This window comes from Peromyscus maniculatus, chromosome 14 (genome assembly GCF_049852395.1).
Source record: "Peromyscus maniculatus bairdii isolate BWxNUB_F1_BW_parent chromosome 14, HU_Pman_BW_mat_3.1, whole genome shotgun sequence".
Taxonomy (NCBI): Eukaryota; Metazoa; Chordata; class Mammalia; order Rodentia; family Cricetidae; genus Peromyscus; species Peromyscus maniculatus.
Window position 1 is genome coordinate 74,630,823 of NC_134865.1, and position 26,118 is coordinate 74,656,940.

The 26,118-nt window shown below is 46.0% G+C and overlaps 1 protein-coding gene across 4 annotated transcripts in view; it reads left to right on the plus strand.

Moving 5' to 3' along the window:
• Positions 1-23,940, plus strand: part of Unc79 (unc-79 subunit of NALCN channel complex) — a 243,576-nt gene extending 219,636 nt beyond the window's left edge. For all 4 annotated transcript variants that reach the window (XM_076551291.1, XM_016009187.3, XM_076551293.1 and 1 more), the window contains 8 exons: positions 1,091-1,168; positions 4,841-4,930; positions 7,687-7,862; positions 8,547-8,733; positions 10,597-10,794; positions 12,539-12,616; positions 21,718-21,759; positions 23,358-23,940. In XM_076551291.1, coding sequence (XP_076407406.1) covers positions 1,091-1,168; positions 4,841-4,930; positions 7,687-7,862; positions 8,547-8,733; positions 10,597-10,794; positions 12,539-12,616; positions 21,718-21,759; positions 23,358-23,558 — 1,050 coding nt within the window. In that variant the 3' untranslated portion in view covers positions 23,559-23,940. The remainder of the gene's footprint in view (positions 1-1,090; positions 1,169-4,840; positions 4,931-7,686; positions 7,863-8,546; positions 8,734-10,596; positions 10,795-12,538; positions 12,617-21,717; positions 21,760-23,357) is intronic.
• Positions 23,941-26,118: the final 2,178 nt, after the last annotated feature.

Below are 26,118 nucleotides of genomic sequence, written 5' to 3' on the forward strand. Positions count from 1 at the left end.
CCTTTCTGCTTGACTCCAACTGCTGTTTCTTTATCCAGTTTGACAAGATGGAACGTGTGTAGCTCCACTCCAGTGTCTGGACCTACCCAGGTTCCCCACACCTTCCAAATGCATGGGAAGCTGCAGCTTTCTGTCAAAACCTCCTCGGAGCCCTTGAATTCTGCAAACAGCAGATTCCAAAGTTGCTAGGATAGCTGGCCAGAGGCCAAGAAAAGAAATCAAACAGGAGTTAATTACTCAGCCATCTCTGGGCTTTATTTAACTTTCCCCCCTAAAACCATAAATAGCCGAATGTTAGATTAAGTAGGAAGCACCCGTCCAAGTCTATCATGAAAGCCAATTAAATTATAATCTGGCAAGTCCATCCTCATCACGATCTTAAGTTGTAATTGACTGATTGATTCATAAACTCTTCGTGGGCTGCTCTGGGACAGCAGGCTAGCTCTTCCTGGGCTGCTCTGGGACAGCAGGCTAGCTCTGGGGAGGTCAGGTCAGGTCTGTGCTTGTGGAGAGCTCCTAGCAGGTTGAGAAGCAAGCAGTTGGTCATTGCAGTCTGAGGTGAAGGCAGCTGAAATGCCAGTGTGTGGAAGCCCCGTGGGTGCTTGGGGCAGGACTCGGGCACTCTCAGCACAAGCAAGTGTGCGTGAATGAGGCCGAGGGAGGAAGATGGACACGGAGGGTCCTTGGAGGGGGAGAAACAGAGCGCTCGCTCTGACACCCATTGTTGTTCTGTTTTCTCTCTGAATTGTGCTGTTGTGATAGACGTCATGAAAGTCCAGGAATGTTGCCAGCAGCAGTCAAAGGCTGCAGGATGGCCTGGGCACCTTGGGAGCTCCCAGAGCTACCCCCCCCACCACCACCACCACCATGTTCTCCCTTGATTCAGTCCTGGGTTTTTACATGAAGTTAGCATACACATGTTCATGCTGTTTCTAAGCTGAAAATGATTAGTAACTCTGGTATTTCAGGAGTTGGGGGGGGGGACCATAATGAAAGTAAACATGAATGAATCTAAATCCTGTTAACAGGATTATAAGTTAGTTATGACTGAGTGCTCTTAAAAATAATTCACCTTTAAATTTTTTATTAGTTTATTTGTGCAGATGCTGGAACCAAGCTGGCTGAATCCACTATCCTGAGCAAGCAGATGATAGCCTCCGTGCCTGGGGTAAGTCCTGGCCGAGTTTGTGGTCTGTGTTTTCCTATTTTGATGAACAGTGTTTAGGAATGTAGGCTTTAAGACTGGGACCCGAGTTTGAGGCTTGGCATTTACTAGTGATGACCTTAGGGTCAAGTCACTTAAACTGTGGCTCCCCACTTTTCTGTCACCCATGGAATGGGATGCAACAGGATATCACATATGTTGAGAACTGACTGGGATAATGTATGTTAAACATTGTGCAAATAAGTGTTGTTTATTAAAGCTGGACATGGTGGCTTTTATAGCAAGTGACAGACCAGCGGGGGCTTCTTAGAAACCCCCCTAAAAACAACAGTAACAAAGTAATATTAACAAACATAACCTGTGGGTGTTTTATTTTCAGTGTGCTGCTTTTGTAACTGAGATGCAGTTAACATCTTTATTCTTAAAATGGAGTCTATACTTCAGACTCTTCCTTTATGATAGATTCATGGGAGGAGAATGACTGCACCATTTTTAAAGGGCTTTTAACAGATACCAGTATGATGTGAGAAGGGGTGGGATCAAATTAGGGAAAGAGAAGCAAATCCAAACACGGGAGGCTTTTATGGGTCAGGTCTAGACTCCATATCTCTTCTGCTTGCCTTACACAAGGACACACCAGCTGCAAAGGAGGCTGGGAAATGTGGTCCAGTGATATGCCAAGGAAGAAAAGTGGACCTGGGCAGCCAGCGGCTCTGCACACTCTCTGCCTGTGTTGATTAACTCCTTAGAGGGTTGTATTTGCTACTTACACGAGTGATAAGAAATGCACCCCTACTCTGCAAAAAGTTGGTCAGAATCAATGAAAAGAAGGCAGATCTACCACCACTCACAAAGCAGTAGTTACAGGACCCTCCTCCAGAGCCCTTAACAGCGACACAAATGAGGCCGTTCAAAAGACATCTTTTTGAAAAGATTTATTTGGACTGTTTTATGTATATAAGTGTTTTGCCTGCATGTACAGCTATGCACCACATGCATGCTTGGTCCCCGAGGAGGTGGTGAGCCTCTATGTGGGTGCTGGGAATCAAACGCGGGTCCTTGGCAACAACAAGTGCCCTTAACCACTGAGCCAAACTCTCCAACCACAAAAGGCACCCACCCGTACTTTCACCTGCCACCAATGAATTATAAATAAGTAAATTCAAGTACAATAAAGATAATATATAAAAGATAACAATAAAATGGCTGATCAGCAGAATGTTGCTCTTTCTCTTAAGAAAAGAACCTTAAGGTTTGATTGACATGTCAAAGGCTGTAGAAACTTGACAGATTTGGAGATGAGCTGACACTGTGGCACCTTCACCAGAGCCTATGCCTGTGCGTCATCTCTACAGGATCTCACTGTTGTGATAACACTTCACATAAGAGCGACCCTCAGTGTAAAAGTACACCAGCACTGCCAGCTGCAGGCACTGGTGTTGCCCGGTGGCACTCCATTGGAACCTCGTTCCCATCGGCCAAGGCCTCCCGTTCCGCCCTCCTCAGCAGATTCCTGGTTACTAAACTCACTGATGGCAAAGGGCAGGTGACATTCTGACAAGCTCCTGGTGGGAGCGAAGCTGACCTTGGGGAGGCCAGTTTGATGATTTACTTCTAGAAATGTGTGAACCAAAGGGGCCTAGATATCTTACAATCAAGTATAATTTTTGATGTGTCATTTAAAATAACAAAAACATGAAACATGGGGAATGCCCAGCATCACCCCGCTGATCAGTTGAAGTCGGGCCAGGGCTCTGTGGATGTCAAGCAAAGATTTCAAAGACTGTCACTCCATCAGGAAACGCTTGTAATGCGTGTAACTGAAGGGCTACCGAGCTAAGGCCATGTTAGTCCCCTCCAGCAGTTCCCGGGGTGTGTGGTGCCCTCAGCAGAGTCTTGGAGAGGAAATAGGAGCAGCGGCTTTCGCAGAAAAGAAAGGCAGGGTCTAGGATCATGGGGTTTTAAATTGCTCTTTTTACCACTTTGCATTTTCCACTTTTCTATATGAACTTGTGCTGTTTTGATAATGTAAGAAATACGGCTTTTAAAGCCGATGGGTTGTGAAGAGCTGGGTGTGAGTGATTTCAGCTCGCGTGCTTGAGGTTAGTGAGAGCCCAGATCCTTTGTCACCGGTTTCCCGTCAGAGCAAGACAGATCCCTCTGAAACAGACAGCGTACAGCCCCGTGTTCTGTCTTTTCTGGGGACACACCTAAAGACACAGCCACGTCTTACAAAGGAAAGGGGGATTGGCAATTACCAGCTTGTGCTTTTTAAAGTATAGATGGCTCCCCAAGATTTTCCCGAGCTTAAGGTGGGTTTTAAGGCTGGATGTAGTCGTTGCCCCGGAACGAGCTAACTATGCAATGGTAAATATTGAATAATATTCCTAGTGATTCTTTTCAGTGACATTTGCCTAGTTGGACTGGTATAAAATATTGCCTATGAAAGAAACAAATCCCTTTCAAGAAATTCAAGAGCCGAGTCTCTCCTCTTATTTACATAATACATGAAAGGTCAGAGAGAGTGGAATAAATCGAGGGTGGGGGGAATCCTGCTTTTGCATCGAAGGATTCATATTGCAAAAGCCGATGCACAATACCCTTCTATAATTCTTTCACTGGATTTAAATTAAAAGGAGAAAACCTTAGAACATGTGAAATGCTTGGAAAACACTGACAGACTGGCCACTGACCTTATTTTACCATTTGTTATCCTGTCAGAGGAACTGACAAGCGGAACATTCTAGAAGAGAGGGGAGGTGATACAGTTCAGCGCTGTGCAGATTTACATGAATATGGGGGAAATGCAAGTCTCTGGGTGAGCTAGTTAAGTCTGTAATGTTCCAGATTTTCCTAAAGGAAACCCAGAGAGGCCCTTAGCAGGGTATTCATGGGGCTTCAAAGCCTGCTTGCCTTTGATCCGCATTATGCAGCTGACATGTGGGTTCTCTCACAGGCACAGCTTTGATGCAGCAAGGCTGTCCATCCACTTTCCTCTGTTTCGCTTTGAATCCCAGATTCGCTGCACTGCTCTCCGAGAGAAGGTCTCAGCCAGTCCATAACCTGCCACACAGGGTGCTTTTTCTTTTCTTTTGAAACTGACCAAATACACTTGAAGTGTAGGAAGGAGGTGCCATCTCACTTCTCTCTTCTAGTTGTCTAGCTTAGGAAGAACTCAAAACGAATACAAGTATCTATTTAATAACACACCTACTGTGCATATGAAGTCAAGCCATGACTTGATTTAAAAAGGACTTTGGACTCTGTGAACACGACATGACATGTGTACAGGGGAGGCAAAAATGATTATGCCGGTGTTATCTCTGGTGGGGCACATCTCACGTGCATCCGAGACTCCCCTGGAGGTTCTGGTAGCATCAATTAGGCGGACTCTTGTGTTTAGACCAGTTTAAAAGCCAGCAAGCATGACTTCACTCGCCTGGTGGAAACAGCAATTCGTTTCATTTCTTTTAGGCTTCCAGTTTCTTTGGTCTCTATCATAAACTTTTAAACCGGTTTTGTACTGAGGGTAGTGTGTGTGTGTGTGTGTGTGTGTGTGTGTGTGTGTGTGTGTGTGTGTTGGGGGGGGGGTTAACAGAACACGAAGCAGCTTTAGAGTGAGAGTGTGGTGACAGTCATGTGGGGCTGTGGCCGAGCCGTGTCCCTGTGTTTCAGTGCGGGACAGCAGCGATGGAGTGCATCCGGCAGTACGTCAGTGAAGTGCTGGACTTCATGGCAGACATGCACACCCTAACCAAGCTCAAGGTAAGCCGGAGTCCGCCTGATCGCCCCTTAGAGTCACAAAGCCCAGAGGGTTTTCTGATGTAGACCCACAGGGAAATTTATTGCTCCCCACAGAAGCAGCTGCAGCACTGTGGAATGAGCCCATTTCTTGGGGGTCTGAAGAATTGGGGTCCAGTAGTTCTGCAAAATAAAAAAAAAGGAGTCTCGTGGTGTCAGCTTTTTGTTTAGTTTTTTAAAATATTTGCTCCTTCATACCATGTCCTTATTCAACACAAGCCCCATTAAAAATGTGGAAACTGAGGCTTGAGTGATGTGGTCCTGCTGTCAAGGTCACGCTCCTCAGAAGTGGTGAGGTCAGAGCTGAACCCCAGACTGCTGTGAGCCCCAGTGGATTCCCCTTCTACCCAGCCAGAGCTACCTCGATATCTCCAGTTCTGTCTCCTCCTTTGCCAAGGGGGTCAGCAGGCTCCTCCCTGGTCTAATGTGCTCAAAATAGATATCAAACAACGCGGGGAGATGTGGCCCATTGCACAAGCACAAGCCAGTTATTGTTTGTATCTGCTAACTTCTCTAAGAAAACAATGAAGGGGACAGAACAAAATTCAATTTACATATGAACAAAATCCCAGTGCAGTTGTTGAACTTATTGTTTGGGGGTGTGGTGGGGGGAAAGGGGGGTGTGGTGGGAGAGGTGGTGTGGTGGGGGGAGAGGGGCGTGGGGTGGGGGGAGGTGGTGTGGTGGGGGGAGAGGGGGATGGGATGAGGGGGTGTGGTGCGGATAGAGGGTATGGTGAGGGGTGAGGGGGTGTGGTGGGGGTGAGGAGATGTGGTGGGGGGAGAGGGTATGGTGAGGGGTGAGGGGGTGTGGTGGGGTGAGGGGGTGTGGTGGGGTGAGGAGGTGTGGTGGGGGGAGAGGGTATGGTGAGGGGTGAGGGGGTGTTGTGGGGGGTCAGGGGGTGTGGTGGGGGAGAGGGGTGTGGTGGGGAGTGAGGAAGTGTGGTGGAGGGTGAGGGGGTGTGGTGATGAGATGGACAGCTGAGGTGGGTGTCTTCCTCATGCCATGGTCCTACCAGGGAGCTAAACGATCAACAGTCTGAAAGAGTTGAGGGAGGCTCTGGACAAGGGCAGACGGTAAGCCGAGCACGGTCCAGAGAGTGGCACTGAACGATTCCCTTTGTGACAGACAGTGGTCTTGTGGCCTCAGGGGACCACCAGCTGAGAGCATGGCTTCTTCACTTGGCTCAGGCAGCCAGGGTGTTTCTTGGTACAGTGATGGGGAGAACAGCGCAGACGAGGGTGGAAAGTGCCCGGTCTACACCCAGCCACTCTGGAGTGAGCGTCCCTGTCCTTTAGTCATATCCTGGTCACCAATCACTCGCTCTGGTTACATGCACTTAAACGACTTTGATACAAAGAGAAGAAAGAGATGACAACGGTCGCCTAAACATTTTGAGCTTGTTTTACAGAAGCTTCTGAAAAAAAATATTCACAAACATCAGTGATAGTTGAAAAGTTGATACAATCCAACCCTCTGACTGTTAATTCATATTAGAGAGCAGATCAAAACCCTCAAAGAGCTACAAGGTTTGGGACAGGGGCTTTCAAGAGGGGTGCTCCTTCCTGGGAAGCAAGGAGTTTAGTAGGAACGTTAATAATACTATGGACAGACAGACAGACAGACAGAGCATGGCAGTGGCTCTGAAGAGCTTTGGGCCCAGCACCAAGGATACATTGCATGGTGGGACCCCTGAAGAGAGGATTCAGAGTCCGCATTGCAGAAGTGGGGTACCTCTCTGAGGATGGAGGATATGTCATAACACAAGCACACAGCCAGGGTCTCTGATTCCCAGGCAGGAGGCAGGGAAGGAGGGTGTGTGTGTGTGTGTGTGTGTGTGTGTGTGTGTGTGTGTGTGTGTGTGTGTGTGTGTGTGTGTGTGTACCACCAATACCCCTTTGATGGAGTTTCTTCTCCCAGATGAGGGCTCCTTGCCCTGGGCAGTCTGTTAGCTGGGGCTCTGGACAATGTCTCAGAGCTGACTGTGTCTGGAACAGGAGAACTTCTGCAGAGATCTGTGGCCAGAGCGGCAGATTCCAGCATCGCTTTCTTAAGTGCCAACTGACTTATTATCCATGGTCATCGGCTACTCGGAATAGAACTGGCTCTAGAACCTATGTCTCAAGTCCCTGAACACAGAAGAAACCTTCAAAATTAACTTAGCAAATACGTATTGAGTGTCTGTATTCTACCTAGCACTGTCGTAGGCATTCAGATGGCATGGATGGGCGAGCATAAGAGACAGACACAGTAGCTGTCCTCATTCAGTTCATGGTCTGCTAGGAGGCCAGATTTAGTGAATACTTTATATAAGCTGGAATAAAACTGTGGCTTTCACAATTGCTACAAAGAAGCAGTAGACAGTAGCATGGCCCTGGCCAGGCAGCTCAGGGAAGGCTTTCTGAGAAAAATGATACTTGAGCTACATTTGAGCAATTCAGCAAAGAAAGGTCGTATTTCAGTTAGAGGAATGGGAGTGGGCAGTGGAGCCAGCACAAGGGAGCCCAGAATGGAGGAAGTGGGCTAATGCAGAGGCCTGACAATAGGTACTCTGACTCTATAGGCCACTGGTTGGTCCCACTGGCCCCGTCCTGCCCCACCCCCACCCCCAGCTCATAGCCTAAGAACAGGGGGAAAACATTTAAGAAGGTTGTGTGCCTGGAGTGCTATGGGGTGAGGGTTGGGAATGACCTGACCTCCAAAATGTCATTTGATTTGACAGAGCCACATGAAGACGTGCTCCCAGCCTCTGCACGAGGATACCTTCGGTGGCCACCTCAAAGTGGGCCTCGCTCAGATCGCAGCTATGGAAATCTCCCGGGGCAACCACCGAGATAACAAAGCTGTGGTCCGCTATCTGCCCTGGCTCTACCACCCTCCTTCTGCGATGCAGCAAGGGTGAGACACTTCTTATTTTTAAACGGCGAGGGGACTAGAGAGACAGCTCCATGATTAAGGGCACTGGCTGCTTTTCCATGGGACCTGGATTTGATTCCCAGAACACACAGGACAGCTCACATCTGTCTATAGCTCCAGTCCCAGGAGATCTGACGCCCTCTTCTGACATACATGGTGCACAGACACACACTGAGGCAAAACATCCACATATATGAAGTAAATTTAAAATGGGGCTGAGCAAATAAGCAGAAGTGCTCCCGGGTCCCTGAGATTCAGCTGGAGCTCATGGCCATGTTGAAGGTTCATGGGAGTGGCGAGCCAGAGCAGGAAGTCACGTGGTGTGTTGTTTGCTCCTGCTCTGTTCGCTCTCCCCCTAGAGAGAATGCGAGGGGAGAACTTTCTAATGAGAAGAAAGAAAAGGATTCAAAAAGAGGCCAGGGAGACAGCCAGACCGGCTGAAGGATACTGAATCTTGTCCCACCAAAGCTGCTCCTTCCTGAAGGGAAAATACAGGATTAGAGCAGAAAGCAAGACAAATAGATAAGACTCTGACCTTGGCGTTTTGTTTTATGCACTTGCCTGCGAGACCACACCTTAATCCCTTCTTCCACTAAATATTCACTGGGCATTGAAGGAAAGAGAAAACATAAAGTCTCCCTTAATATGTCCTTTCTTCCTTGGCAGACCTAAAGAATTCATTGAGTGTGTCTCCCACATCCGTCTGCTGTCCTGGCTGCTCCTGGGGTCCCTCACACATAATGCGGTCTGTCCCAATGCCTCCTCTCCCTGCCTTCCCATACCTCTGGATGCAGGTTCCCACATTGCAGACCACCTTATTGTTATCCTAATTGGATTTCCAGAGCAATCAAAGGTAAGTGATTTCTGCAAGATTCAGACCAAGTGCATTGGAATTGCTAATGGAGACCCTTATCAGCCAATTAGTTTCTTCTGAGAAGTAAAGGCATTTTAGCTCACCCTCCTGTGGCTGTTAGGAAAGTAACTCTGTGCTAATGCCTTACTTAAAGTTGTTTAAATTCCCAGGCTGTCTTTTCTCCCCCTAAATTGTTTTCTGGCATACTTTTATGGAGATAAATTATAGAGGCAAGGAAGAGTTGGTTTCCCAGGCATTTTTTGTCTCACAATATAGAGAAATAACAGGCTACAAATACAATAAAAATTCTGTGCTCGGTTTTCAGAACCAAGGATAAAGGCGGGGGGGGGGGGGGGGGGGAATGTACTATCTTTTCAACTCAAATCCCTTAAGACACATGAACACACAGCATGGAAATAAGGCTAGCCTGGTGCTTAGTGAAGCCTAGTGGAATCACCCACACAGAGGAAGTGTGCAAACTGCAGAGACAGACAGCAGCCTTAAGGGGATAAAGGAAAGCCCAGGCAGATCTAAGTCATGACACCCCAAGTCAGCTACCCGGAGCCAAGGGCCAGTCCCGGAGCTTAGGCAAGCTCTAGGAGATCCCAGTGGGTTTAAGAGAAGCTGAGACAGGCCAGAGCAAGCTCTGTGAGAAAATAAGAGTACCCACCCAGTTGATCCACAGGATGCTTTCCGAAAGGAACTGGCTTCTCCACCCAGACCTGTTTGAGCCTTAAGGATGGTACTGTACCTTTGGGCTCCATCCTTTGCATGGCTCAAGGGACTTGACTTGATGGGATAGTGGGGGAATTAAGAAAAGACAGATACACAGAAAAGCTGGGATCAGACAGACTGGACTATCTGATAGAGAAGCATACACTTCCCAGAAGCGCAGTGTGTTTATCATATAGAGTCAAATAGAGGGGCAGGGTTATTGCATATAGCTGAATGAGGAGGTGTGTTTATTACATACAGATAAACATGGAGGCTGGTTTGTGGTTTGCAGCTGGACAAGGAGGCCCATTTAATTAATCTCAGTAGGAACAGTCTCTGTAAGGGGAGCAGTCTTCAGGCTGTAAACATCTGGGGACAGGGAAGATATGGTGGATATGTTGTGCATACACTGTCAACATCTGCACACCAGAAAGAAGAATGCTTTGCCGTCCCTCTGGGCCTCACCACAGGAGGAGGGCTTTGCTGTTCTCCTATGGCTCTGAGGCTATGTTCCTTGACATTGCCACGCTCGTGTTAATAACACATATTGGCTCAAGACTTCAGTCAGTCGGGGTTTCCTCTGCTCCCCACAACATTTGTGAACACGAAGAAGTTATTTAACTATCCTCAGCTTCAGTAATGTGGATCTGTAAAGTAGACAGGAGGATGGCTAGAGAATCATGGAGGTGGTCTGTGGGGAGCCTCCATGTTGTACCAGCTGTGGCAATATGTGCCCACCACGGATAGGTGTTCCGTCGACACCGCTCTGCCGCCATATGATTTTAAGTGCAGGGCAGAAGGTCTCGGCTGCCTCTCTTCTACTCCTTGCCCGGCCTCTTCGACAGGCTTACTATTATCCCTTTTTCATAGATGTGGAAACATGCTAACATGGCAAAATAGGACAGCTAGTTTCCTAACCCAGCTTAGGGAGGGAAATGTCAGTCTCATGAAAAGAAAGGGCAGTGGGTAGATTTACTCTGCAAACTTAGGCGTGTTCTCCTGGAAAAGAGGCTTTCTCTCCGGGCACACTCGTGCTGACAGAGAAATGCCGATTCAAGGCAGGGAAGCAGGAGGCGGTGGCTGGGGTCGTTCCTTTGTGCTTCTGTGCTGCCAGGAGCATGGAGCAACGTCTGTCCTCTTCCTTTCCAGACCTGTGTGCTGCACATGTGTTCCCTCTTCCACGCTTTCACCTTTGCTCAGCTCTGGACGGTGTACTGCGAGCAGAGCGCCGTGGCCACGAACGTCCAAAATCAGAACGAGTTCAGCTTCACAGCAATACTAACAGCACTAGAATTCTGGAGTAGGGTGACACCCAGCATCCTTCAACTGATGGCCCATAACAAAGTGGTGAGTCCGTGAAGATCCCTCTGAGCTAAAAACAAACAAACAAAAAACTCAAAATGTCTAAACCACTCCTCGTCATAAACCCACAAATAAGTATGCAACACAATGTGTGTGTTAAGTGGCTTTTTTTAGCCATGCCACTGTATCAAAGCATCATGTTGTAGATCATGAATATTAAAAAAAAAAAAAAAAAACAAGTACAAAGCAGACAGATTTTGTCTTTTCTACCTAGCACTAAATGAACTCTGTATGAGATTTCTACCTTTAAGATGGTATAAAGACAGATCGTTAGGAGAAAAAGCCATGTCAGGTTTGGATTCCAAAGCAATCTGTGTAAACTTCCACCACTAGGTAATCTTTCTGGTGTAGTCTGAGAGCAGACTGACCACAGGAAGTCCTTTCTAACCCGAGTCTCAAAGGCAAGAGAGGGGCTGTTCCAGATTACACTGGAAACATCTGAGCAATGTTTAGCCTGTACCCACTTCACTAAACAAAATTGGATGGTCCCCCTGAAGCCAGTTGGAGGTGTGTGGGAGCTATTTGTGAGAGACCCTGGGGTTCATTTGGTATTTGGAGGATTCTCAGGTGAAGGGGCAGCATCCAGTGTCTTGGCTACAAGGGCTCCATGGGTAGAGTGCTAATCTGTGAAGAGTCATAAGCTGGAAGCGCAATTCCAGTGTGCACAGGACCCCATGCCACCCGCCCAGGACCCCACGCTGCCCTGGTCACAGAGGTATTTGGGTATAGTGTCTTACTTGAGGAATGTTTTCTGCTACCATTTTGTAAGGAAGGAGGACTACGTAGTTTCCTTATTGAAGCCTTTGCATTTCTCTCTAGACAGTACTACAGTTTTACAAAAGTATGGAGGGATGTTTGGTTCAGTCAAGGAAGGTTATGCTCATGTTAGGGTTCAAAAACAGCTCCTGGTTCTAAGGAGATAATTGCATTTATTGGGTCACAGTTCTGTGGCCAAAAAAAGAACTCAGGGATCAGCTATTAGTTCTTTTGGAGAAACCAAAACTGAAGCTTTCCACGTTACGTGGATATATGAGAGATTAGCATTTTCATTCAGCGTTAGCCTTTTGGTGTCAATGCTCTCCTCCAAATCCCTCTTGACATTCAAATGTTACAAATGAGCATGCCCCCACAGCACTTTTTACATATAATGTTACATATAAATTTTAATTTTTTTTCTGAAATATTTATTCAACCCAGTAAAGCCTTCTAGTAAAACCTCCTTGGGATTTAAAATCCATCCCTAAGAATTTCCAAGGAGGGGCACAGTCTTGTCTGATCTGATGTGAGCATGCCTACGGGACCATGGGGGATGAGACCAGAGAGACAGACCTGGGGTGCATTGAGCCACTCCCTGAGAGACGTCTCTGTGAGTGGAGAAAGGATCAAGATGGAGAAAGAGGCTGACCCTGAAGGTGCAGAGAATGATGCTGAAGCTGTGTGTCCCCCAATGGGAATCATGGTGCCCTCAAATCGGTGAGAGCCTTCCCTGAGCTCCAACAGCAGCCCGCTCTGAGTGAGGATGGAGGCACCGGTCCAAAATCTCAGGCTCTTTAGAAAGTCTGTTTCCAGTGTAAGGTTTTGGAGGTGAATGGAAACTACTCCGTGGGCTCCAGTTGCTAAGCAGGGAGACCTTCTGGGTGCAGGGTATCAGTCCTCTGTGACTGATGATGAGTTTACAAGGTTTCTAGTTTCCCGGGAATGGAATTGACTTTGATGTTTGTTGTTTCAGATGGTAGAAATGGTGTGTCTCCATGTGATTAGTTTAATGGAGGCATTGCAAGAATGCAATTCAACCATTTTTGTCAAGGTAGGAAAAACCTACGATTTTTATAGATCATTTCAGACTGCTAATATATATATATATATATATATATATGTGTGTGTATATATATATATATATATATATATATATATATATATATGGATTTGTTTTGAATGTGTGGTCTAAAGAGGGTGAAGAACGGGTTCAGTTTAAATGTATGGAGACCTGAGGGGTTGGAGGCTATGGTTGGAGGCTATGGCTTCTGCAGTATCTTCCCACGTGGCTATTATGCTGTCTGCTCTCGCTATACCACTGTGATGCCTTCTTCCATGTCAGACCATGGCTGCTGTTCACGGGAGTGAAAGCAGATGTGGAACATTGCTTTGGAAACACCTATGACCAATCTGGTGGTAGTGCCTCATCTGGCAAAAGCCATTCAGAAAACCAAAGAAATCACCGTGCACTTGCTTGTCTTGCTACATGCTGCTCTCTCTGACATAGTCTCGTGTGTCGATGTTTTAAACCAGTAAGAGGATAAGAAGATAATTCATGCATTCATCATCTTTCTGGAAGCATCAGAGTATAATGTCCAATTAAAGAGTAAGGAGAACCTGGTAAGAGCATGGCTACCTGTGCCACAGGGAGTCCAACCTGAGAGGCAGATCTGCAGTAGCTTACACCCACTTCCAGCTTCTCCTTCTCCTCTGTAGCTGTCATCCTTCCTCTATATCCCACTGATGATTTCTCCTCCCGACCACATCTTTTCTTTACCCTCCACTCTACATTTCTTGTCTTGGCCTCTGTCACCACCACTACACTGGAAAAGGCATAGTTGTTTCTCTTAGTTTGTGCCACTAAAGACTCTTGGTACCTCGCTATCTTGGGCTGTGCCGGGGAAAAGCAGCCCATATGCAGGGAATACTTAGCTGATACCAGACACTGCACTGTCTTTGGTTCAAATGGGAGAGATATGTCTTACCCAGCTCAACATAGGAAAAAGTCAACGGTGTGAGAAAAACTAGCAGCTGGATGCTCCAATCTGATGTTATTTTTTGCAGTTTCTTTAAAGTGTAATTTACATGATTGACACCTGCCAAACTGAACATATTTAAGTTGTGTGCTTTGATGAGCCTTGACATCTTTTGCTTCTTTTCACAATTATTTATTTATCATAAGTGCATGTGTATATGTGTAGGTACTGCTATGATGTGCATTGCTATCATATGTGTATGTGTGGGTGTGTACTGCTATGGAGTGCATGTGTGATCATGTGTGATCATGTGTGTATATGTGTGTACTACTATGGAGTGCATGTGTATATGTGTGGGTGTGCCGCTATGAAGTACATGTGGAGGTCAGAGGATGACTTCAGAAGCCTATTCTCCCTGCTTCCTGGGTCCATTGCTCTCCTTACCTCCATGCCGCATTGCGTATGACCATCATGTCACAGCAGTCATGGTCTTTCATTCATTATTTTCAAAGTGGGTTGACATTTATACTTTGCCTTCACAGATAAATTTTAAAATCAGCTTGTCAATTCCCATAAGACTGCTCGAGATTTTGTTGAGATTTCGTTGGGTCCCAAGGTTGGGACAAATTACAGCCTTAACAATCTGGAGTCTCCTGACCCACAAGCATCTTTAAAGACCCACTCTATCTTTACGTTTGTATGGGTTCATCTTCTCTCAGAAGTACCATATGGCTCAGAAATATTTCCAAATTGATTGTATCATACGTCTGTCAGTTTTATCCACAAACAGGTCACTTTTCTGTCCTATTATGACTTTTCTTTTGCATTTAAACTCCCGATTGTGCCGGGCGGTGGTGGCGCACGCCTTTAATCCCAGCACTTGGGAGGCAGAGCCAGGCGGATCTCTGTGAGTTCGAGGCCAGCCTGGTCTACCAAGTGAGTTCCAGGAAAGGCGCAAAGCTACACAAAGAAACCCTGTCTCGAAAAACCAAAAAAATAAAAAAATAAAAAAAATAAACTCCCGATTGTTCATTGCTAGTATTAGGAATACAGCTAACTTTTCTGTTGAGCCTGGACCCTACAGCTTGTTAAATTCTATTAGTTGTGGCAGCTTTGAAAACTCCTTTTTGTATCTTTCTGGTTTCAATTGGATACCACTGATATTTATAAAGAGAGACTAAATGTTTTCATTTAGTGACTGTATTTGCCTTAGCACTAAGTAACAACAGCCTAGTGGATGGACTAGGAAACATTCCTCTGTTGAAAAGGTTGTATAGAATTGGTATTATTTTCCCCTCAAATATTTGGCAGAATTCACCAGCGGGCCCACCTTGACCTGTAGTTGTCTTTGAGGATGGATTTTTAAGTTATGGACTTTAGAAACAGATAGAGGCTACTCAAGTATAACTCTGCTCCTCCTGAGCCTTCAGGCATTATCTTTCTAATTTCTCCAGTTCATCTAGGTCAACAATTTTGTCCATATAGTTCCTAGTGTGCCCATTTCACTTGCAACTTTTGTTAACTCTAAATCCAGCTGCCGGTTACATGTGCCTTTATTTCTTTCTTCATCTGTCTGATTAGGAACTTACCAGTTTTATTGAGAAACAACAGGTAACTGTTGCTTGGGTTGAATCCATTTTCCTCTCTTGTTTTCTGCTCTTTGTAACTCCCCACCTCTCTTTTGTTGTAGGAGCTGGGTCTCAAGGGGCTCAACCTGAAACTTACTATGTAGCTGCTGTTATTTTTTTCTTCTTTCTTTTAACCTGATCTTAAATTTGTGCTTCTTTCCCTAGTGTCTTAGGAGGAGATGCAACTCACTGATTTCAGTCCTATCTCTTTTCTAGCATAAATGATCAGTTATTAGCACTCTAAATTTTCTTCAAAGCTTTGGGGGAACCACCAAAATGACTTTGTACATTGTGTTACTTGATGTAGGTTGATTTTCTGACTGCTCTTTTGCTTTGCTTCTTTGGCATCCTTGATGATTGGGTGTAAATTGTTTAGTTTCCAGATATTTGAGTACTTGTAGAGAACCTTCTATTGTGAATTTCTTCTTAATTCCCTTCTTGGCAGAGAAGATACTCTCTGTGATTTCAATCATCTTAAACTTCCGAGGCTTATATTTTGGTTTGGAATATGATATGTCTTAGTCATTCCTCTGCATGCCCTAGAGAAGAATGGGTCTGCTGTGGTGGCGTGGGGTTTGCTGTCGGTCAGCGCAAACTTGTGAGTGTTGATCAAGTCTCGGCCTATTGGAGTCCTTCCTTCCGAGTCTGTTTCCATGCTCTATGAACTCTCTGGGAAGGGAGGTTTGGGATAGCACTGTAATTTGTGGATTTGTTCTGTCTCTTTCTAGTTCTATTAGTTTTGAATTCATGTATTATAATAACTGGAAAGTTTCCTTATCAGGCCTGTATGTTTGGGATTGTGTTTTCTTAATGACTTGAAATTATGAAATGTCACCTTTTATCCTTGACAATTTTTCCCTCTAAAAGCTACTTTGTCTAATGTTGATAAAAGCAGGGTAGATTTTTCTTGGCTAGTGTTAGGATGGTAAATATATTTCCATCTTTTTTTTTTAACTATGTCTGTACTTAAGGTGTATTTCTTACAGACAATGTGTAGTTAATTGTCTTTTAAAAAGCATCCAATTTGATAGCCTCTTCCTTTTGGTTAAAGTCTTTAGGCCGTTTTCATTTAATGTATTTTGTCACATTGTTAGGTTTAAATGTATCCGCTTTTCACTTGTTTTCTGTATTTCTCATTTGTTTTTTCCCTCTGTTCCGTTTCTGTTTCTTTCTTCAGATTAACTGAGAATTTTAGGATTTGATTCTGATTATAATTTTCTTTTGTTTCATTTTTTTAAGATGGAAATTTGGATCATCAATTTGAGAATTTTCTTTTCAAACACCAGCGTTTAGAGCAGTGGTCATATAGCAGATGTTTATATTATGATTCGTAACAGTCACAAAATTACAGTTATGGAGTAGCAATGAACTAATGTTATAGTCGAGGATCACTGCATCACAAGGAGCTGTATTAAAGGGGCGCAGCATTAGGAGGGTTGAGAACCGCTGCTCTAGAGTGTTAGTTTCCTTTTAGATGGTGCTTAAGTATACATTCACTTTCATCAAGTTAAAAACACTTCCTAATTTCTGTTTTAGCTTCTTGTTTGACCTATAGATTTTTTTTAAGTATTTTAAATCATCCTCTTAGCTCTATGCCATTTTTATTTTTTAGTGGTTGATTTTGAGTTTACAGTGTATATTTTTAACTTATCAAGATATTCAAGTAATATTGTACTTGCACTGTATCCATTTCTACCTCCTGGCTCTATACATGTATAGAGCTCTGGCTCTCTCTATATAAACCAAACCACACATTATAAAGATGATAGATAAGTAGGATGATGATGGTGGTGGTGGTAATGATGATGATATACTAGGGTTTGGACCTAAGGCCTTGTGCGTGCTGGGCAAGTCTTTTAAAAAGCACCCAACATGACATGATTCTATCATGAAACTATCCTCAAGTCTTTTTACTTTCTGCCTTTTGATGTAGTGTCTCACCAAGTTGCCCAGATAAGCCTTGAACTTATAATCAGCCTGCCTCAGCATGGCCTAAGTAGCTGAGATCACAGGTCTGCACCGCCTAGGCACAGTCTCGCTGTTTTGGCCTTAAATAATCAACAATCTCTTAAAGAGACTTGAAATAGGTTTTAAATTTACTATACTTTCCACTTGCCATTTCTTTTTTAGGTTTGTTTTTGTTTTCTTTATGTGTATGAATGTGTGGCTGTGTGAGTATATGCCACATGTGTGTGGGTGCCTGCTGACAGCAGAAGAGGGGGTTGATCCCCTGGAGCTGGAGTTACAGGCGGTTGTGAGCCACCTGACATGGGTGGTGGGAACTGGACCTGGGTCATCTATAAGAGTAGACATGCTCTTAATCACTGAGCCATCTCCAGGCCCTATGTTTGCCACCATCTCTCCAGCCCTCATGTTGGCCATATTCCACTTCTTCATGCTTAAACGTCTACCTTCTGTTATCATCCCATTTCCACTTTTTAAAAAACATGTCTTACATGAGCCTGCTGGTAATTCATTACTTTCACTTTTTATGTCTCAAAAACATTTTGCAATATTTATTTATTTGTATTTTGGGACAAGGTCTCACTATATAGGACCAGGCTGGCTTTGAATTTCAGTAATCCCCCTGCCTCTGTTCCTGGAAATACAGGTTTATACTACAACACCCAGTTAGCAGTGCTTTAAAAATCTAGTGTCCCTGGGTACAGGGCTCTAGATTCACAGTCACCCAGTAGCTTAGAGGTGTTGTGACCTGTGGTGATGTTGTGTCCCCCAAAAATATTGTGTACCCTAATAAACTTATCTGGGGTCAGAGAACAAAACAGCCACTAGATTTAAGGCCAGAAAGTGGTGGCACTCACACCTTTAATCTTAGCATTCCAGAAGCAGAGATCCATCTGGATCTCTGTGAGTTCAAAGTCACACTGGAGACAGCCAGGCATGGTGACTCACGCCTTTAATCCTAGGAAGTGATGGCAGAAAGCAGAAAGGTATTTAAGGCATGAGGACCAGGAACTAGAGCTGGTTAAGCTTCTAGGCTTTTAGCAGCAGTTCAGCTGAAATCCATTTGGATGAGGACTCAGAGGCTTCCAGTCTGAGGAAACAGGATCAGCGGAGGAATTGGCGAGGTGAGATTGGATGTGGCTTGTTCTGCTTCTCTGATCTTCCAGCATTCACCCCAATACCTGAGTCCAGGTTTGGTTTTTATTAATTGTGGGGCGTTTACCCACCACCCCCACAGCTTCCCAGAGTTTTCTTGAGTGCGATCAGCAGGAAATATTAGATAGAAGGATTTACAGTGGAGAATCTTGCAGAGATAAACAGATAGAAAATAAAGGATAGCCTCGAGAGGGCCTGGAACCTATTCCAACGGGCCCGGACTGTCTCTGGCCCAGGGTTTTTATAGAGACGCCAAGGGGTGGAGCAAAAGACCTCCTCCCCCAGCACAGCCAAGTGCAGACCATCTCAGACACCTGCACTCAGGCCCGTGGTCCTGATCATCCTCTATTCGGACCTGCTGGGTAAAGCCACGAGGAACCCGAGAACGGGCTCCCACAATTAATAAGACCTTTTAAGATTTGTGCTACAGTGACCCACTGTCTGCTTGCTTACAGTATTCCCAGCAGGACTCTGCACGCTTCCTATCCTTCCTCATCCGCTATAATTATAGATTTTTTTTTTTAAAATTTGGGGAAGCATCCTCATTGTTTCTTTAACTGTTATCTTCAGTGCCTCCATTCAACAGTCTCAGCCTTTCTTCTTTTCAATCTTCCTGGAAATAGGCATAGTAGGGTTGATGAGACACTCAGTAGGCAAAGACACTCGAATTGTTACCAGTTTGATAACCTGGGCTTGACGCCTGGAACCCATGTGGTGGGTGAAGAGGACAGATTCCTGCTAGTTGCTCTCTGACCTCCACATCCATACTCACAGTGCTCACATGCGCGCGCGCGCGCGCGCACACACACACACACACACACACACACAATCATCCAACAACTGTTTTTAATTAAAAATTGGTGTGACAATTCTTTTACTATTCTGGTCCGCTAAGTCTATTGTCTGTGCATTTTGGTCTGTCTTCTGTTGACTGGTCTTTTCATTTGTGGGTCATTTTCCTGTTTCTTTGCATGCCTTGTCTGGTGGGGTGTTTTTTTTTTTTTTTTTTTATTTAATTGGATTCTTGACATTGTGGATTTGACTTTTGGGGTGTTGGCTGTTTTTAATACTCATTTGTACATTCTTGAGCTCATTCGGTGACATAATTAAATTACTCACAAATCTTTTAACCTTCCCTAGGCTCGCTTTTCAGCTTTGTCAGTTGAGATGGGAGCAGCACCTTCCATGGCTGGTACCTCTTCAGGGGCACCATGAGAGATAACCCCCATCCTAATGGGTACCTGTTCTGTGATGTAAACACTCCCCACCCATGCATCGGGCACAGACTCTTCTTGCTCTGTGTGACCAGCCAGGGATATTTCCCTTGAGTCACGTTGTATTATTGTTTCTTCAGTGCTGGGTGTTGTTTCTGCTGATGTGCACTGGTCAGGATCCAGCTGAGGTGCGGGGAGACCCTGTGTGGATCTGTGGCATTCTGTCTCTGTGTGCAGCTCTTTCCCCACCCCCCTTCTCTGTGCAGCTCTCCTCTCTCCAGTTTGCCCTGCAGACTTCAGGCATGTGGGATAACAGATTCATCTTCAGACCACTGCAGGTTGCCTCTGCAGGCAGACTCTCGCTGCATGCCCAGAAACCACTCCGGGTTCACCTGGACCACCGAGCAGTCTCTGCTTGGACTGACTCCAATTTCTATGTCTTTCTTCATCTTTCAACTGTCTCTATCATGGTTCATGGTGAATGGAATGCCACTCTGCCCCTCTTTGGGAGGTATTCTGAGTTTGTCTCCATCATGGTTCTGCTCATGGTGAGTGGGGTGCCACTCTGCCCCAATTTTGGGAGGCCTTCTGAATTTGGAATAAGGCCCAATTCCCCTAATGGGGCATCTAAGGTCATCTGTGAGCTCATGGAGGTTTGCTCAGCCTTTGTTTTCTAAACCTCTTTTTCATGACTCTCTTCTCAGAATCTTTCCCCTTGGCGAGTCCTTCCCATCTCTTATTGCTCTGCACACTCCCACAGCTGTATCCATGCTTTATCTCTTCCCAAAGCACTTGTATTCTTTTTGGGGGCCACCATGGTGAGGGCCTCAGGCTGGGTGGGTGACTTAAATATCAGAAGCATATGCTTGCTCAGTTCTGGAGGCTGGAGGGCTGAGAGCAAGGCACCAGCCGGGCTGGCTCTTTCTGGGGACAGTGAGAGGGCAACTTCCTGCTTTTCTCCCAGCCTTTGGCAGATCTTTGGCATCGCTTGGCTTGTGGCCCTCTCCTTCCATCTCTTCATAGCGTTCTCCCCAGGTATCTGTGTCCAGACTCCCCTCTTCATAAGGGTCCCAGCTGTATTGGATTGAAGCCCTGCTGCTCCAGTATGACCCCATCTTAAATGACTACATCTTCAGCAGCACCATTTCCAAATAAGGCCACATTCTGAGTCACTGAGGGCTAGGACTGCCATGCAGATTTTGTGGAAAGACAGTTTAATCCGTAGCATCCCCACTGCTGTGTTGGAGTGACAGGAACACAGAGTGAAGTGTCGCAATGCCTGTCAGTGTAAGAAGGTACTGAGAAGTGCCAAAATACACCAGCACTTCCAAACTTACTGGATGGTCATCTCTTGCCCCATTTGCACGTCACCAGTGAGATTTCTGGGGACACATCAGGAAATGGACATTATGTGCTCTCCCTGACTTCTGGATTTATGGAGCTACGAACATTTACTCACCTCTTACTGGGTTGACACGTGACCAAAAGGTCAACGCAGAGAGTGCGGAGCTGCTGCTGCTGGAGGCAGTTGTCGTGGGGTTATACGACCCCAAGGAAGGGGCACTTCAGAGCACAACAGAAACAAACTCTTGTCTTGTGGGCACCCACACTTTAAAAACTCCCAGCTCCACCTGGCCTTCTAAACTCTCTCCAGGGTTTTCCCTTGAGCCTGCCCCCAGCGCCTCCGGCCCCCTCCCTGCTCTCCTTCTCTGAACGCTCCCTGGAGCTGTGCGTGGGTCTTGTCTTGCTTCCCACCCTAATCAGGCACCTCCACATTCTGTATCCCAATGGCATTGTGAACTCTGCCCTGTGATACTCTTTCACGAGCTACAGGCAAATCGAGTCACCCTTTCTCTCAGAGTCTCGGCTCTAAAGATCCTGACAAGGAAATCCCATTTCAATAAAGTGGGGATTTAATTAAATAAATACACATTTAATTTCCCGTGCTTGGTAGCTTTCAAGAGACCATCAGTCATTTACTCTAAAGTGTATGTTTTAAGCGCTCATGGGGTGCTTATGAGCCTCCCAATGATGCCATCTCGGTGGGGTTTGGCCTGAGGAAAGAGGCTGCTGATATCAGCGGCTCTGTGGCAAGCACGCATCTCTTGTGGTGCTGAGCGCATTCGGAGCAGCCTGGGTTCCCACGCAGTAATGCGAGCGGATGTGGGAGAACGGGAGACAGCAATAACCAGCCCCCTGTCTTTCTCCACACAGCTCATCCCTATGTGGTTGCCAATGATTCAGTCAAATACCAAGGTAAGTCGTCCCCTGCACTGTCTGGGAGGTCTGCTTCCTCCAGTGAACCTCAGAGCATCCATAGGGACACCGCTGCTCCCTTGGCTATAAAGAAAGAACCATTCTGGCTTACTCCTGGTCTCATGGGTTGATAATACCAGAGACCTGTGGCAGGTAAGGGACCCACAGAGGGCATCACTAGGAGCCCTGGTCCCACTGCTCACTGTGGATAAAGGCGCAGGGATGGAGGAGGCACTGCCCCTAGGTCTGAGCAGATTCAGCCCACGACAAACCCTATTTAAGGAGGATAACTGTGGAGTCTGGCCCAAGCTTACCCGCTGATGTCATCTAATAACCAAGATTGATTTTCTGGGATGGAAAGAATTCCATTAAAGAAGGATAATACTGAAGGAATAGTGGCTAGAAAGAACCCACCTTCATTTTACACGTGAGGAAATTTGGGACCATAAAGAACAGTGACTTGGATAGCATCCCAGGTCCTGGAAGGAGGCCCCCAAGTGAATGTATTTTCTAATGCCAGGTCTCACCGGGGGATGTGTGTGACATTTTGACACATACCCCTTAGTGACAAATATAGTGGGGCTTGGCATTAAATGCGAGAGCCAGACACTGCACCGTCTACATCTGGTGCCTGTCTGCGGCACCTGGAGTGTCGGGGAGGGGGAGAGGGCAGAAACACTCTTGCTATATCTGCTTCCCCAGGTTGGGAAGCCATATTGTTTGGAAGGAGAGGGAAGTGGACTCCAGACACCTGGGATATCAAAAGCCAGCAGGGCAGCCTTTGCATCCCGGCTAGCTAGCTGTGGCCACCGGCAGGGCAGGGATGGACAGACCACAGGGCAGGGATGGACAGACCACTGGAACCTACTCCGGTTCCAGTTTCCACTATCAAACTAAGCCCCTAGCCTTCCTACCTGAGGCATTCCAAACCGCCAGCCCCACAGTTTTGTGCTAATCTGTGGCAATTTCACATGGCACCAAGTACAGAGGGCAGGCCAGGAGGGCTTGGTGAGGAACCGGGGAAGGAGGAGCAACAACTGTCATGGACCCAGAGAGACCATTACAATATTAAAATGTACCCAGCATCTGCTATGGGCCAGGTCCCCTTCTAGAAAATCTGTTAACTCACTTGTCTTAGAGAGCTGTGAAATAAATATGTCCCCACCTGGGGGGGGGGGTAACAATATAAACTAATAGACCCTGTTCCCACAGCTTCCCCAGGGGAACTGGGATTTGAAACTGGGAAGTTCCACTACAGAGCCCAAACACTTAACCACTGTTCTAGGCCCCTGTACTGAATATGAGTGGTTGCTCAGGACCAATGCAGCAGGCCAGGTGCTGGGCGTCAGCTTCATGTTCCCATTGCAGTGAGTCAACATGAGCTCATCAGTATTTGGATGGAGTTGGGCCAGGATAACTGTAGTAACCCAGAGCAGGCTCACCCCATCCCCACCCGCACCTCCAGCTCTGCCAGATTTGAAGGCATGCTTGCTTCAGGCCAGGTCCGAGGTCTACCTGTAGACCGACTGCCATGCCCATCCCTACCTGACATGCGCACTTAGTGGGAAGAACTGAACTGTCTACCCTTTTCTTAACAGCACTTATCCGCCGGCCTCCAGCTCCGTCTCCAGGCCATTCAGAACAACGTGAACCACCACAGCCTAAGGACGCTGCCCGGCTCGGGCCAGAGCAGTGCCAGCCTGGCTGCTCTCCGCAAATGGCTGCAGTGCACCCAGTTCAAAATGGCCCAGGTGGAGATCCAGTCCTCGGAAGCAGCTTCTCAATTTTATCCTCTATGAGTGGACTCCTCGGCTCCAGTGTCAACACTCTGGCTTAGCAATAATGGGTATAAAAAAACAAACAATTTGATCCACGCAGGTTGGGGAACATTGGTACTGTACATTCTCTTTCTAGTTTAGTATAAAGACGTGCAAAGGCCGGAGAGGGCCACAAACGAAGCTTTCTTGCTACACATATTTCTGATGACTCCTTGGGCTATCTGATTAAGTGTTTCCTTACATTATTTTTTAAAAAAAAAACCAAATCATTTTTCTTTATCTAACTTCTATTTTTTTTAAGAAAAAATAAAAAAAAAACAGACTGGTGGGTACTCACAGAAAAGTTGTATAAAGTCCCCCTGTTGCTATTTTTGATGATAGAGAATAAATAGGGTTTTTGAGACCTTTGTAGTGTTTTTTCTTAAAACTCTACTCTTGACAATGCAATAAAACAAAACGAAAACAAACAAAAGTCACCAGAGTCCAGTGACGCCTGACTGAAGCTTTTGTCATTATCTTTAGAAAAGAGGCAGCTTGTAAGGAACATTACAAAGTGCACTTAGAAATTAGATGGTTAAACTGTGCCAATTGTTTTTTTTTTATTTTAATATACTTTCCCAAACTGTCTGGTAAGTCATTATTATTATTATCTTTTTTTTGAGACAGAGTTTCTCTGTGTAGCCCTGGCTGTCCTGGATCTTGCTCTGTAGACCAGGCTAGCCTCGAACTCACAGAGATCCACCTGCCTCTGCCCTCCAAGTGCTGGGATTACAGGCATGTGCCACTATGCCCAGAAAAGTCTTATTGTTTTTAAAACTAATTTTTCAACTCATTAGTTCCTGCATGTGCTTTCCTATAAGCTTTATGATAACTTTTTTAGATTTGTGAGTGATGGATTTTATGCCTTTGTTAATACTTGGATAGGACTCCATTCAAAACTGTAGACTGCACAGTAGACCAGAGAGAAGTCCCTGCCCTGGTCCAGAGCACCGCATCCTGGAGTTACATTTCATAAAACGTGGAAGAGCACCACGGTTTGGGTACACTCACACTGGAGCAGTTGACTGCTTTCCCAGAGCTACTTCTCTTCTCCAGCCTGTAGTGCACTGACTGAGAGAAGACACAGTATACATTTAAGCTGTATGCTGACAGACTATTAAATGCATTTTTATTATCTTTGTGAGCCTGGGGCTTTTTAAAGTCACTTTCCAGCGCTAGCGTTTAGTTCCTGGCAACCATCTCTTCAGGACTTTTATAGATCCCCCTCTAAGGCTGCAATTATTCAGAGACAAGGGCTTCCCTTCTTATCTGCTCCACTCTCTTGAGGAGGACTTTGAAAGCACAAGATAATACCCCTTTTTAAAATGAGTTGCTTAGCAAGAGTCTCCTCTTTTCTTCTGGGAAGTTCGATGTGCTTCTCAGGGGGAAATGAGTCCTGGGAGGGGGGTGAGTGCTCCAGGGAGGACCACAGAGCCTGGTGCTTCTGAGAACCTGCAGGGAACCTACTGTGATGCTTTTGTACCGTCTCGCAGGTCTTACAAAAGGCCTTTTTGGGCAGTCAAAACCCTCCTCTGTCCCTGGTCACGCGTGGCTGCCTTTTCTTTGACTATTCTATGTTATAGTAAGTTGTGCACATATATATTTTCCTTGTAAATGGTGACAGGCTTGGGGGCATGTACCATCCCCATCCCCAGAGTTTGGTACATAGTACGTGTTTAATAACATCTGCTGAATTGAACGTATTTTTTTTTTTTCTTTTTTGCTATCTAGTGGGCTCAGCTGGGGCTGAATTGTGACATCCTGCTTCTGTTCAAAGATTTCTAGGATGGGTTACCAGCTGGAGGAGGCAGTTCTAACTGCTCTCTTGGGGGGGGGTGTTTTGCTGACTACCCCGTCCAAGCTTACCTGTAGGCTCCAGGCAACCTAGCTCTTAGTGGCTACATCCTACCCTTAGACAATGCCAGCTTCTTCTCCAACTTGTCTTTGCTCCAATCCCTTGAACAAGCTTCTGCCTTTACTTCCCTTTTGTTTGTATCCTCAGTGAGGGTTAGAAATGAACCCTTACACTCAGCATCTGGACCCTGTGGTCTTAATCTCAGTTACCACCTACAGGTATGCGCCCACACACCTTTCTCCTTGCACTTGAGGATTGTGATCGTTTTTTATTGCCAGCTGGACACTGACCCTGTCCCTGTGGTCTGTATACTACCACTTCTCTGGTTGACAGAGATCCATAAATTACCCAATTTACACTGTATCCACAGATGCTGGTAATCCGCCCCCAACACACAGGCCATTCCCCATTACCTTATGTCAGCCCTCTAGTAACTGTGCTCAGATGCTTAGGAGACAGGAAGAACCGGGGACATTTTAACAGGATTGCCCCACAGAGGTCAAGGACAAACAAACTAAAGTCACAGTCTAGATGCCATCTATAGGCCAGATGCTGCCCACAGGCAAGATGTAAGATGTAGTTCACAGGCTAGCTACTGTCCACAGGCTAACTACTGTCCACAGGCTAGATGTAAGATGTAGTTCACAAGCCAGATACTGTCCATGGATCAGACACTGTCTGCGGGCC